The 13938-nt window shown below is 34.4% G+C and overlaps 1 protein-coding gene across 1 annotated transcript in view; it reads left to right on the plus strand.

Moving 5' to 3' along the window:
* LOC136833736 (probable G-protein coupled receptor Mth-like 3) overlaps positions 1-3663 on the plus strand; it is a 50295-nt gene extending 46632 nt beyond the window's left edge. The window contains 1 exon segment of the mRNA XM_067095961.1: positions 842-3663. Coding sequence (XP_066952062.1) covers positions 842-1135 — 294 coding nt within the window. The 3' untranslated portion in view covers positions 1136-3663.
* The last annotated feature ends 10275 nt before the right edge of the window (positions 3664-13938 follow it).

Below are 13938 nucleotides of genomic sequence, written 5' to 3' on the forward strand. Positions count from 1 at the left end.
CTGATTTTTTTTCGCATCTCATGTTTTCCTAAAGTAGCATTGCTGGGGTGAAATGCAAAATTGATGATTCTTGGTGGTGGAACTTTTGCTTGATGGGGGTACATATGCTGTCTCATGAAGAACTGTTTTCCACTGTGTTATGCTAGTGTTATGAATAAATTTGTCAAAATTTTGTGCCCTCCAAGTTGCAAGTCTCCCAACGATAACAAAATGCAATGGTCATCACTGGCAACTCTGCAAGTTAAAACTTCACATTTCCCAGATTATCCTGTTGCCATTGTCCTTAATGTCAAACACTGAGTTAATGACAATCGTAGTTAAAAGCTTTACAAAGTGAACTTCCAAAAGATAACAAATCAAAACATATCTATTATAGGTAGCAAAATTTTGGCTTAACTGATTTTCCTTTTATCACGAAGACAGACTTTTGCCTAAGATAATTTTTTTAAACCGTTTGATAAAATTTTTAAAATTTCCATTTTGTTAGTGTTGAATCTGTATTGAATCATTCACTATTTTGTGATCTGTAAATATAGCTTCTTTGTTTAAAGTTAATGACAAGATATAAAGCCATCTGTGTGGTGTTGGTGATTGCTGACATATTGCACATAGTAAATACTATATTTCTTGGTGGTTTATCTCTCGAAAAAAAAACAGATTCCTTTTAAAGAAATTTTTTTGCAATGAACCTAACGAGAATCAAATAAGCGAACCTGCTAATAAAACTTGCAGCTAATGACGTTAATCATCAAGTTATCGTTTAAGAATAAGATGCTTAAGAAAAAAAGGTAAAAGTAATATGTGAACAATAATGTAACGATGGTTTCACGTTAATCCACAGTTCCGCGGTGCCTGGAACCCACGACTAGAGAGCATGCGCACGAAGATTTCAACCATGAGAGGAAAATCGCCCATTTCTCGCAGGAGAAGAACCGACGTGAGTCTCGCCACTTCAGAAACTTCAAGGAAAACTTCAGTGACTTCCCTCCCTCGAAAGATTTCAAACACTTCTGTACCCCAGTTCCCTTTGCAGGAGGGCGGTCACCGGGACCTGAGACATTGCAGCCCTCCGCCAAGGAAGCATTCTGGAGCCTCTAATTTGGAGGCTTTTCCCATGAATCCTATTGAGGAGTAGACAACTTTGTAACTGACATCGTTTTAGGATGTTGAGATTTGTTGATTTCTTTGTTATTTCCAGAATTTCAACCGCAAAGGGTACTGTACCGTTTACTATAAGTTCTTCAGGATATTTTGCAATTATAAGAGGTACAGGCTCTTGGTTGATGACTTGGAGTTATTGACTGTTTATGTAATCATGTATGAGCTTCAGTATTTACAGAGTGTAATCAATTTGTGAGCTGTTGTTCAAGTCATATTTAGAACTTAGTCACCAAGCTGAAACTTCGGTGTAACTTTTTTTTTTTAATATGTTGCTCCAGTGCATGAAATTTCATGTATGCCGCTTATGGGCCAAGTAACCAAAGGCCCTTCTCAAAAGCCAGGATCTGACTGTAAAGGCGGTTGCTGTTGACGATTGACGATGAAGCTGGCCTTATGCCCACCCAGTGCTCTTGTTCCTGGAGCACCTGTGACTCCAGTGGAAGTGGTAGACGCGCCTTTAAAAGCTGGTAGGAAGGAATTGTTCCTGGAACACCTGTGACTCCAGTGGAAGTGGTAGACACGCTTTTAAAAGGTGGTAGGAAGGAAGGAATTTCGTCATACTGAACTCTTAAGAGTAATTCAGATACAAGAGAAAGAGAATTTTTTATATTTTACAAAAAATTCCTAAAGAATGAGTTGTGTATTCAGGTTAATGCAATGTATGCTGTTGCATTTGGCAGTCAGGAACTACATACTGTATATACATAAAAACCCATAGCTTTTGAAAGCTCATGTTGTTAGTCCTGTTGGGTGGAATTTATTCAGCATCTGATCTGGCAGGTTGCCAATTTTCCATTTAGTTGCCAACGACAGCAATGTGGTGTAATTACAGCATAGTGTTTTTGTTCATAACAGCATGGTGCTATAATTGAAAGTACTAGATTCCACGTTTGTCCCACGAACCGGGACATCAGAATGGAAAGAATCATCTATTGCCTCGTCTGTTGAAAACTTTTGAGGGGTATCTAGGAAAAGTTTTCAGTGGAATCAGTAAAGATTTTTCTAGTGATATACCTTTATCAGTTTTCAGTGGAAGTCAGTAAACAAGAATTTTTCTAATGATCTCTCACAATGAATTTTTGTAGAATCTCTTTAATATTGTTGTTATTGTTTTGCTACAAAACGCTGAATGCTACTGATCTGTGAATAATCTGAATTAATTAAAGTGTATGAGGTAATAAGTGACTCACCATAGTTTAAGTGAAATTATGCATCGAATATTAATGTTTCCATATTCAGGGTAATTTTAAAGTTATATTATTCAGTATAAAGAAAGAAAGTTCAGATGTCTGAATTATAATTATCACTGGCATGTAACATGGTGAACCCTGTTTTATGTAGTGTGTGGATAAAACAGACATTGATGTAGACATTTTGTTTAGAGTAATGGAAACTGATGGTAGTTTTAAATATTTTTATAAGCGACTGTAGAATCTCTAAAAAAATTTTACAGAAAAATTATCGCTATTATATTTATAAACTGTACAAAAAGTTAACGCTTTTAGAAGTTAGAGGTTATACTAATTATCGTATAAAATTGTATACACAGAAAAAATTAATTTATACCTTATTACAAAAAAATTTAATTTTTTAACAGGATCTTTCACATAACCTGTGTACAGTATGTATATGCTATGAATTAAAATTTAATTCATAGCACATACAACGATTATATGCATGATGTTATTTTGAATCCATTGGGCATACAGAGAAAATATGAAAGATACTGTGCAGGAAATTTGTGGTAATGTCATTACAAATCATTTTATTCAGAAAAGTGAGTGATTACCATAACTCATAGGATCATTTCTCCCACATCCTCTAAGAAGTCTTAGATTTATCTGTTTGACGCGCACTGCTTCTTCCATAATCCCTACACACGGATTAGGACATTAGGTTGATCTTTATACTGGGTAATTAAGTATTATGATTAATGACTCATTTAGAATATTCTCATTACCGCTGGGATACAGTGGTTTCGAAAATGCGCTTATTAGATTTCTGTTTTTTGGCAAACTTGAAAATGTTTTTCATTGTCTACGTTATTGCTCTTTTATGAATGGGAATTACTCGTCCTAATTGAGTTATAGATTGGGTAATTATTTGTTTTGGTTAATGACTCCTTTTTATTCCTTAAATGTCATTTATATAATCACTGCTGCTGAGATGCTGCTGTGGTTTCGAAACACGTTTATTGGAGTTCTGGTTTTTGGGCAAATTGAAAAATATATTTCCCGGTGTATTTATTGTTACTCTTTTATGGATTGGAATGGTCGTGCGTCATCTTTAAATATCCAGGCTAAAAAATTGTTATTCTTTTGTTACAGTATGAAAATAATTAAAACCGCAGTTATCTTGTGACTCAACAATCTGCTGGAATTATTTATGATAGCAAATTAAAATTACAATATCCTCGAGGCTTTCTCTTGAATGAGTAATGTTATGAAGATGGCGGCCAGTGTAGTGTAAACAATTGTTGCAGAAATATATATAATTTTTCTACGACGTTTTTTTATTCTAACCAGTTAAGTTTTGCTGACTAAGAGTAGATAAGACATACGTTATGATAAAAATTAGATGGAAAAACGTAATAACAACGTCTATTGGATATAGTGAAGATAACGAGGCAATAAGGTCCTTAGATATACAAAGAACACTGAATCGTCTTGTGCCACATTAAGAAACAGAAAAATTATTTATTTTGTAATAAGTGATATAAAACATCGGTCATATTTAGGATGACAAAAATTATCATTAAAGAAGCATCCGACAACTGCGTCATTAGGTAGGAGTTATGATTAAGGACGGAACTCATTAACGGCCGCAAAAAAACCGAGTGATTTTTTCCGAGTCCCTCAAAATCATGATTAAATTTAGCAGACTGGGAAGTTCACCGAGACATAACAAAAATGGAAGTCGAGTAGCAAATCTGAGAAATCAAATTATACAGACTAAAAATGAAGAAAATTATCCCCAAAACGAGAGAACAAATTGTACAGACGGATTAAAACTATGGTAAAATAATCCGCAGACAGATTAAAGCTAATGGGAAAAATGAGACTTCGAAGTTCGTGAAAGCCAATTAACGGGAGAAGACCGTTAATTACATCAACGAAGCGTGAATTTCTAAAAGAATGAAAAAAAAGGGCAACGGACGCTTCAGGAATTTTCTGACAAATGAAAGAAACTAGAGGCTGAAAAAGTAAGAATATAGAACGAAGGGAAGAAATAAAAATGAACCTGGTGAAACTCTGAAAATATGTAAAAATCTAAAACAGAACCAAAAATAAGACAAATAAACGAACCCCACAGGTGACAAGCTGATAAAGAAGAGACTATCATGCAATACGTAAAAGGCAAGAACCCGTGGCTAAAATATTTGATAAAATATGAAAGTAACTTCCAAATCTAAAACAGAGAGATGGAACATTGCAACATAAAATACAACCACAAAAAAACTATTTGAATGAACAGTTAGTAGCGAATTGAAATACAAGAACAAGCTGCAAATTTTCAAGACCAAGTAAAAATTAAGCAATGTCAGACTTTTCAGCAGGTAAAGAACCAAAGATGTGTGTACAATGCTTTAAATGTCAGATATCTGCCCACAAGGTGGATAAGCGTACAGGAGAACTTTTTTCTTGTGGGATTCAGCATACACTGAATCACGTGTCTACTGTGAGTTTTTAAGTGGGAAAATTAAAACCAGTCAAAAATGTTCTAAGGTTGTAACTGTAACCCTAGATAAGATGTATGATTGACCAAAGTCCTCAGATTGCAGGATGAAGAATCTGAAAAATGAAAAGAAAAATTCAATAACAAAGAATACAACCGACTATGGAGAAAAACTATTTGTCCATTTTTTGAACAGTTGGTAAGTAGAAAGCAAAACAATTGAAATACAAGAACATAGTGCAAATTTTCAAGCCCCTACCAACAGAAAAATGGCTAAGCAATAAAACAAAGTAGTCAGACTTTTCAGCGAGTTGCTCAAAGAACTAAAACCATGTAAAAAAATATATAATATATATATATATATTTTCTATGTATATATATTTCTCTATTTATATTACATTTTTTTATTTATAGTTGTTGAATGTAATGCACTAAAGTCAACATGAGTAACATCTACTGTGATTTTTAACTACATATATATATATATATATATATATTATTTTCTATATTTGCATAAAAATATATATATATATATATTGGTGGTATATATATATATATAAATATTATATATATAGATATAAATATATATATATTTTAAGGAATATTAAAAAAACAGTACAAAAATGTCTAACGATTTCTATAAACTGTAAAACATAACAAAGATATATATCGCCATTCCTTTGATAGACTTAGACAGACAAGACAGGCAAAGGATCATCAAGAGGAGGAGAAAGAGAGGAGATAGAAAAGAGAGAGAGAGTAGGTGATGATGGTGATGAAGTGAGATGGGGTGCTGTAAAACAAACCTTGGAAAACACATGTTACTTGATCTCATAGCCTGTTCGATAATGATGCCTTTGGTGTCATAGTTGGAGCCAAAGACGAGAGAGCAACAACAGCGAGAGCTAGAACGAGAGAAAATCTAACAAAGCAACCAGCATTTTAAATTCGAGTGGAAAACACAACACTTACTCATTGTTTTGTCAAATATGAATTCTTTAATGTAATCTTTTCTTACTGCTTGATACGGCCAAGCAATTACGTCAAAACCACGTTGAAAAACTTAAGATATAAATGGCAGAAAGACACCGTATATTTTCTGATGTACCAACAACTTTCTCTATTTAAGGTAAACCAATTCAAGAGTCAAGTGATCGTTTGTTATTTACAGCTTGTTGAATGTAATCACAGAAAACGCTTACTATCAACATGAGTAACCAGTCACGTTTGAATTAACTGAACTACACCTACGATAATCAGGCTGTGAATGGGATTCGACACAGTAAGTGCGACATTAATTTATTTTCTATAGGAAGTTTTGCAGCGCAAAAAAATTGTACACTCAACCGTAGCTCCAGCTTTGGTGGTATTACGTGTAATTACAAATTTGAATTATAGTCACTTACCGTACACGGACCAATCGAAATCAAACAGACTTTGAATTCCTACCGAAGTATTTATTTATATGGAAGACACGGGATTATACTAAAAAAAGAAAGCAAAAACTAACTTTAATGATGAATATGTCCTGTTGAGTTACTACTCATATGCCCGGGCCATAATGATGTAAAAACTAAGTACCGTTTAGAAATACCAGAGGAGGACGACAGCGGGAAATGTTCCAAACTGACTCTAGCTAACTGAACTGAACTGCTACTGCTATCGCTTTTATCCCAGTCATAGTGCGTCAATATTTACACTGATCCCAATGCAATGTGGCAATCTGCACATAGCTGATGCAAGATTTATGTTTAACAATATATGTTAAGCAAGAATTCTTTAAATTGTATGAATCTACTGTAAATATGCTAAATGAATTGACTGCATATTTTTTAAATAGCGAATGTTATAAGCATTTTAAAACTTACAGCCTATACACATAACAAAATAGTACTACAATCTAGAGTTATTGCTTAGGTTTGTTGCGATTTCTTAGAAGTATGCGCCCCGTTGATACTGTATACCAATGTCTAGCATACATGCTTCAGTTACGTCTTTTTTTATAATTTTTTCTTTAACTGATAAAAATCATTATTGTAAGAAATACACGACTAGCGCGGTTAGAACTCACAAAATTCCTTTCTGGTCCACAATTTGCATACTTATATTGCCTTTCTTTCATGCCACGAAATCAAGTAGAAATCACGTCATAAGAATCAAAGTACGTTAATCACGGCCACCAAGTAAAGAGTCAAACCATGGTTAGCCCGACAGTGCTCTGGGTAGGGGAGGGTAATGCTGAAGTAGCTCTTTAAAATTCTGGCGGGATAACATTGAAGAACTGGCTATTAACAAAGTCGAGCTGTTTTTTTATGGAAACCACACGTTTATCGATGTATAAACTATTGCAAAAAGATTTATTTAAAATGGAAAATGATGTATGATCAATGTGAGTATCCTATGCTATCCTAATGAAAGTATTCAAATTGCTCTCCCAGTGACGCTGAAAGAAGCACCTTATTTCTAACGGTTTTTGAAGTACGTTTCTGCCTTTTCTCACATTCAGCAATTTATTGGCTAGTATAACCCAGAAAACCTTATAACAGTCGTCGGGCTCTGGATTTGAGCATCGGTCTACTATTTTGTTGAGACACGTTATGAGTGGCAAAGCTGGTGTGAGGTAAAATCAGTATGGGCCTACGCACAAGAATGCATTTCCCCCATAAAGTATTTGTTAATCCAAATAAAAGAATGAAAAAATCTATTACTGGAGGCGCATTCAGAGATGTTACAATAACGAAAGATAGGTTCTCTCGCACTTTGATAACCATCAATCTTTAAATGACATGGTAGAATATTATTTAATGTTACATCTTTTTTTATATGAAAAGTACTAAATCTCGTCAATTAATCAGCTTGAAAAAAGTTAGGCCTATGATACGATGCTTTAAGACAATGGGGTAGCAGTTATACTTCTCCTTCTCCTTGGTTTATTATTCTCTCTCTCTTTCTCTGCATTCGTTTGTCTCTCATATTAACCACCCTCTCCCTTCTCTCTCTCTCTCTCTCTCTCTCGCTCTCTCTCTCTCTCTCTCTCTGCGTTCGTTTGTCTCACTCAGTATTAACCCGGTATGTAGGCTACCCAGCCATGGCGGAAGCTCCTTGGGACGCCGTGTTTAGTACTAGCCTCTTGGGATCAAAGTATTATTTACACCCATTTCTATTAATATAATTTGTCAAATACACAATATAGAAATGGGTGTACTGTATATAATACTTTGATCCCCGAGGGGCTAGTACTAAACACGGCGTCCCAAGGAGCTTCCGCCGTGGGTGGATACATACCCGGTTAATACTCTCTCTCTCTCTCTATCTCTCCTGCATTCGATTGTTGTTCTCGCTCGTGCCCTTCCGCTGCCATTTTTCTCTCATCCTCTGTCTGCGGGCGATATATTACAGCGTTTCCATAACCACGTGTCAATGAACGCTAATTTTCCAAGGACAGATGAGTTGAACCCGAGTATATGCTTTATTGAAAGAGAATATTAAAGGCACTGTGCACTGCCATATCATCCCAAAAATTGACAAAAAAGCATTCTGACCAATAAAAGGATTGTTAGATACGCTCTCCTGACGTCTTTAAAGAAAGTAAATTACGAGGCTTAGAATTCAGATAAAATGTCATTTCGCAGGTTGAGACACTATCTACAGTATTTGTTTTCTTATTCAACAGTTCAGCTAAAACAATTACGGCTGACGATGACAAGATGTGATCTGCGCCCATTACTAATTTGTGGTCTAGTACCTCAACTGATTCCTTTTTGTGTGTCGGGGGCGGGGGAGGAGTTAGGGAATACCACCATTCTCACTATAGCTAAATTTGAGCAGGTTTGCTCTTCTGCAACCGTTTTTTGTTGGTCCATGTTCTAAATATTTCTGTTTATTTTTTTTTAAAGGTCGGTTTACGCAATAACTAGTGCAGCTTTAAACTTCAATAAATAATAAAAGCGAAAATATCTTAAACATTAAAATACGACTTTAACTAACGTAACCAAGCATTTTTTGAAAGTCTTCCCTTAAATACAGCGTCACATGATGAAAAAAATGAGTGAAAGAGCCACTTCGTTTGGACTGAAAGAATTAAAAGTAACACAAACGATTGTTGTATAAGATGTTGTGTATGCAGCCAAGGACATATATAACTGATACAATGGCATTACTGAACGAAGCCAATTTACTAGTGATCCGAAGTTGCCCAAAGTGTCCCGGCAAGATCATCCGAGGGTCCGGTTGGGACAGCTTTAGCTACAATGAACTACCCTAATTACGTATACGGTAATTAACAGTAACGCTAAAAATTCGCCTAACATTTTACAGAGTCGGTTATGAGACTTGGAGTACATTCCATTATAGCTGCGCTTAATGAGGACTACACTAACTCTTCCAAATGTAACAATGGGAATCCTGAACTTACTGTCATTTCATTTAACGATCGTATCTCTTGTTTAGGGAATTGCGTTCCTTTCCCAGGAATGTCTCCTTTACCCCTATGCCAACTCTCAAATTACTGGAGAAGGGATGTTTTTTATCAAGGATGAAAATCACATGGAGGGAATTCTCGGAAGGAAACGAAAGGAAATTTCAGTGCTATCCATACTCGCCATCCAATCTCGGGGAACGGTGTAATCTGTTCGTCCATTCGGACAACCTTACTACAACACTGTTGTTCGTGGTGATTACCGCTGTCAGTTTTCATGATAAAATAAGGATTCATATATAATATGAAACGTCCGCATATCATGGTGTCCACATTAAATATACAAGTCTTTAAATTCCACAAGTCCTACACGTACTTTTACGTGGTTATATATATATTTTTATATATATATATATAAATATTTTTTTATTGATTATATATATGTATATATATATATATATATATGTATATATATATATATGTATATATATATATATATATATATATATATATATATATATATATAGTGTAAACTTTTTTTATTGATTAGACAACAGTATTACAATAATCCTTACATTTCTATAATATGCACTATTTACAAAGTATTTACAAATTCATCTGTAAAGAAGGTGTTCATTTTAAGCATCTTGATAAGACGTATTTGGAAAATTTAAGTTTACATCTAATAATATTTATTCTACAATTTACATTTAAGTTATCATCTCTACTTGCCCAAACCGCGTTAACATATTCAATAACTAGCAAGGACATTGTGTTGTTTTGATTTTTAGTTCTGAGATGAAAGTCTAACATTAAGGTTTTAATTGGTTGGTCACATTTAACATCAAATATTTTTTTTTGATCGGCATCTAATAGAAGTTGTCTGCGAGTTAGTGTAGACAAGTTCTATTAGATGCCGAAATATAATCACGTAAAAGCACATGTATACCTTGTGGACTTTCAAGCCATGTATATTTAATGTGGAAAGCATGATATACGGAGGCTTCATGTCAAATAATCAGTGAAACCAGATCGATTATAAGAATATGGAATAAAGTTCAATACACCAAACAAATCAAAATGATTATTACCCAAAATTCGTATCCTAATAATTGATATAAAGCATACCAAGCAAATTATGCTGCATTAATCACAGGTACTGTAAATAACTCATATTATAGAATCTGTGACCATGGTTTGCTTATGCTTTACAAGATTCTGTATTCTACAAAACACACCAGTAACAGATTACTCTTATTGATACTAATGCCAAAAGTAAGAATATTAACGTTAAATACAGTCATTTTCATACTAATCCTACGATTACACGTTTATGGCAATATATTTATTATTGATATTAATCCACGGAATGACAAATGCACTTAACAGACTTAATTAAGCTAACTCTAGACGATATTGCTCATGTAATGCAACCACTTGTGCACTTATATGATTACGTATGGAACCAATTTCCATTATTTACTTATCCACTACAGACGACGCGCCGGATGGTGGCTCACTCACGTGTTGCCTCAGTAAAACTAATGGTAGCCAGTTTGGGAGAACTTTTAACCTAATTTTTTGCCGGCTCCCCCACCCTCCACCCCACAACCGCCGGTTAACTTTCCATATTAGTATCCTCTGTTGTTCGTACTCCCGAACAAGGGTTGGGGTGCGCCTACCAAAATAGGAACCTATGTGAGATGATGATAAAGGTTTTGACTTGTAATGGAGTTACAGCAATTAGATATAACATCCCTATAATTTCCTCGTGAATAATATCAGCAGACTAATAGGGAGTTAAGTATATTAAATGCTGCCTGTGTATCTAATACGTATACATCATTCTGGTGACCCCTCAGAAACAGACTAATTTACCACGAAAATGAAGAATGGCAATTGGAAACTGACGACTTCGGAAAGACTTCTTCGTATAATCTTGAGTGAACGAGGCAACAGCCTATTTTCATTCTTTCGATGGAATGTCAAGAATGATGGTGCCACGTTTCTTTTTTGCCAAAATTACTATTTGGAGGAACGAATAGAAAGTTGGGCTGCAGTTCCAAAAGAACTTTTCGGCTCTTCGCGTGGGACTCTGTCATTTCAAAACTTATCGATGATATTAGGAACAAAAAAAAAGACTCGAGTCCATTACCTAATTGAAATGATTGCATCAACCGTCAAGGAAGTAAATGGAGCATTACTAAAAAAATAAAGAAAATATTATTCAGGACTGAAGACTGCACTCCTCACGTGTCCCTGATTGTTGTGATTCAGTTTGAATGCATATATGGGAAACGTTTTAAATACTTAAAACACTTTTCGGATATTTTCAATATCAGTGACAACTGGAACTGGATTATCAGTTCGTTTCTTGGAAATGGCTGATGACACATGAATCGATATCCAAAATGTGAGAGAAGTAACATGACCACGGTGTCGTCGTGAACATCAGATCCTCATCTGCATTCTCTCGCAGGCCAATTTTAGAAGACTATTTGCCTCTGACAAGCAAAGGACTATCAGATACTAAATGGGAGGCAAACATTTTTTCATTTGATTTAAAAATACTCGTATTCATCTTTATAGACATCTTACCATTTGTACAAAATATTAAAATTATGAAAAGATAGATGTTCATTAAGCTAAATATATATATATATATATATATATATATATATATATATATATATATATATATATATATATATATATATATATATATATATAATATATATACAAAGAAGAATGATTATTTGTTTACTTCAAGCCTCTTATGCACCATCTGAAGGAAACAGTAAACTAAGTAAATAGAAAAGCTGGTGTTAAAAATAAAACATGGCATAATAGTTAGTACTGGCTTTTCCCACTAGGGCTGCAAGTTTTTCATTCCTTCAGTTTGAAGTTACTGACGCTAATACGTTTGAAAATAAAATGGCAGTAATATTTTGAACGAGTCATGCGCTATTGCGCCAGCTTTTCCGACTAGAACTTCCTGTGTTTCATGTATTTTCATATTTTTCATGTTGTTTGTTGCTTTATGCTTATTCTTTTCATTTAATATTTTCGTTTCTCTTTTAACCCCTATTCACATTGGTATTCTAATCGTGGGAATCTTGCCTCGGAATTTATAGTCTTCCAGGCTTGTTTGTACAGTCTGAATAATAATGATAATAACCAAGATTAATTAAATTGTTCTATAATCTCAGACATGTAGAGTAAAAACATTCTAGTACTGTAGATTAAACTATCAAATTTCATCCATTATGCCTAATCATTTTTATAGGTAACGTCGCAGTTGTTCAGTAGACTTTCGGTAGATTAAAAGGCAGTAAAAATTCCTTAATATGTGATAAACAAGGAAAGTAATACGTTCAGTTAGACATTGCAGGCGAAGCCAGGTATTCGTTATTCCAAATAAAAGGTTATAATTGCTTTATAAGCTAAATAACAAAGCCAATTTCTCTCCCTCTCTCTCACTCTGCAATGTATGGGTAAATTGTTTATTACTTCATAGCCTCAGTTGAATTGACATACCACAGCTCTCTCTCTCTCTCTCTCTCTCTCTCTCTCTCTCTCTCTCTCTCTCTCTCTCTCTCTCTCTCTCTCTCTCTCGGCTTGTGAGAGGGTTCCAAATCTTTTTCAACAATATTCTGAAAATAACAACGGATGAAGATCACGGTATTTCGAAAAACAACCTTTGGTTTCACGTTGAAAAATACACCTCAGACAATTTCCAGGCGGCGTTGTTTTTAAAAACAGATCTAACCTTCAGCTGAATAAGGGAATTATAGAAAAATCAAGAACATGAAAGGAAAAGTGTAAAAGAAAGCAGCTGGCAAACAGGAAGGCAAGAGAGAGAGATAGAGAAAAGATAATATTTTACTAGAGATAGATAAGCTTTTGTTAACGTTTTCAAGATAGATAAGCCGTTTTTGTCACGTTTTTAAGGAATATATAAATATACATATATATACATATACACATATATACATATATACGCACATATATACATATATATACATACATATAAACATGTTTATGTATTGCTGCCACAGTGGTGTCTTTGGGACAAATAATGATTTTTTGCATCAACTCCTCATTTCATTCTTTCCTCCAGCTCTTATCGCAAAGACATATACATGTATACATAGCCATATATATATATATATATATATATATATATATATATATACATATATATATATATATATATATATATATATATATATATATATATATATATAGATAGAGAGAGAGAGAGAGAGAGAGAGAGAGAGAGAGAGAGAGAAAGAGAGCATACATCAAGTATACATAATGTATTTGCAAAACTCGGGATTTTCAGCCAACTCGCTTAAGATCGTGGCAAATGAAAGGAAGGATTTTCATAGTACCCGATACTTTCAGCTAAACTAAGAACAGTGAATGTTATGGGAAAAGAATATTTAGTAACTATACCTCCACGCTACGACTGCTTCACATTTTGATTAATTGTGGGTTATCTGGCGTCACAACTACCAGGGTCACTGACGCCGGACTGCTTCACATACGATGAAGAAACACGGCTGGCAAAAAAATGAAATGCAGGCTTTTGCACTTTCTAGCCTGAGAGAGGACAAACATGCGATATGCAAAGCAGAAAGCCTAAGTGAATAAATTCCCAAAGCAGCACAAAACCCCAGAGG

The sequence above is a fragment of the Macrobrachium rosenbergii genome, chromosome 52 (assembly GCF_040412425.1).
Source record: "Macrobrachium rosenbergii isolate ZJJX-2024 chromosome 52, ASM4041242v1, whole genome shotgun sequence".
In the NCBI taxonomy this organism is placed as follows: domain Eukaryota; kingdom Metazoa; phylum Arthropoda; class Malacostraca; order Decapoda; family Palaemonidae; genus Macrobrachium; species Macrobrachium rosenbergii.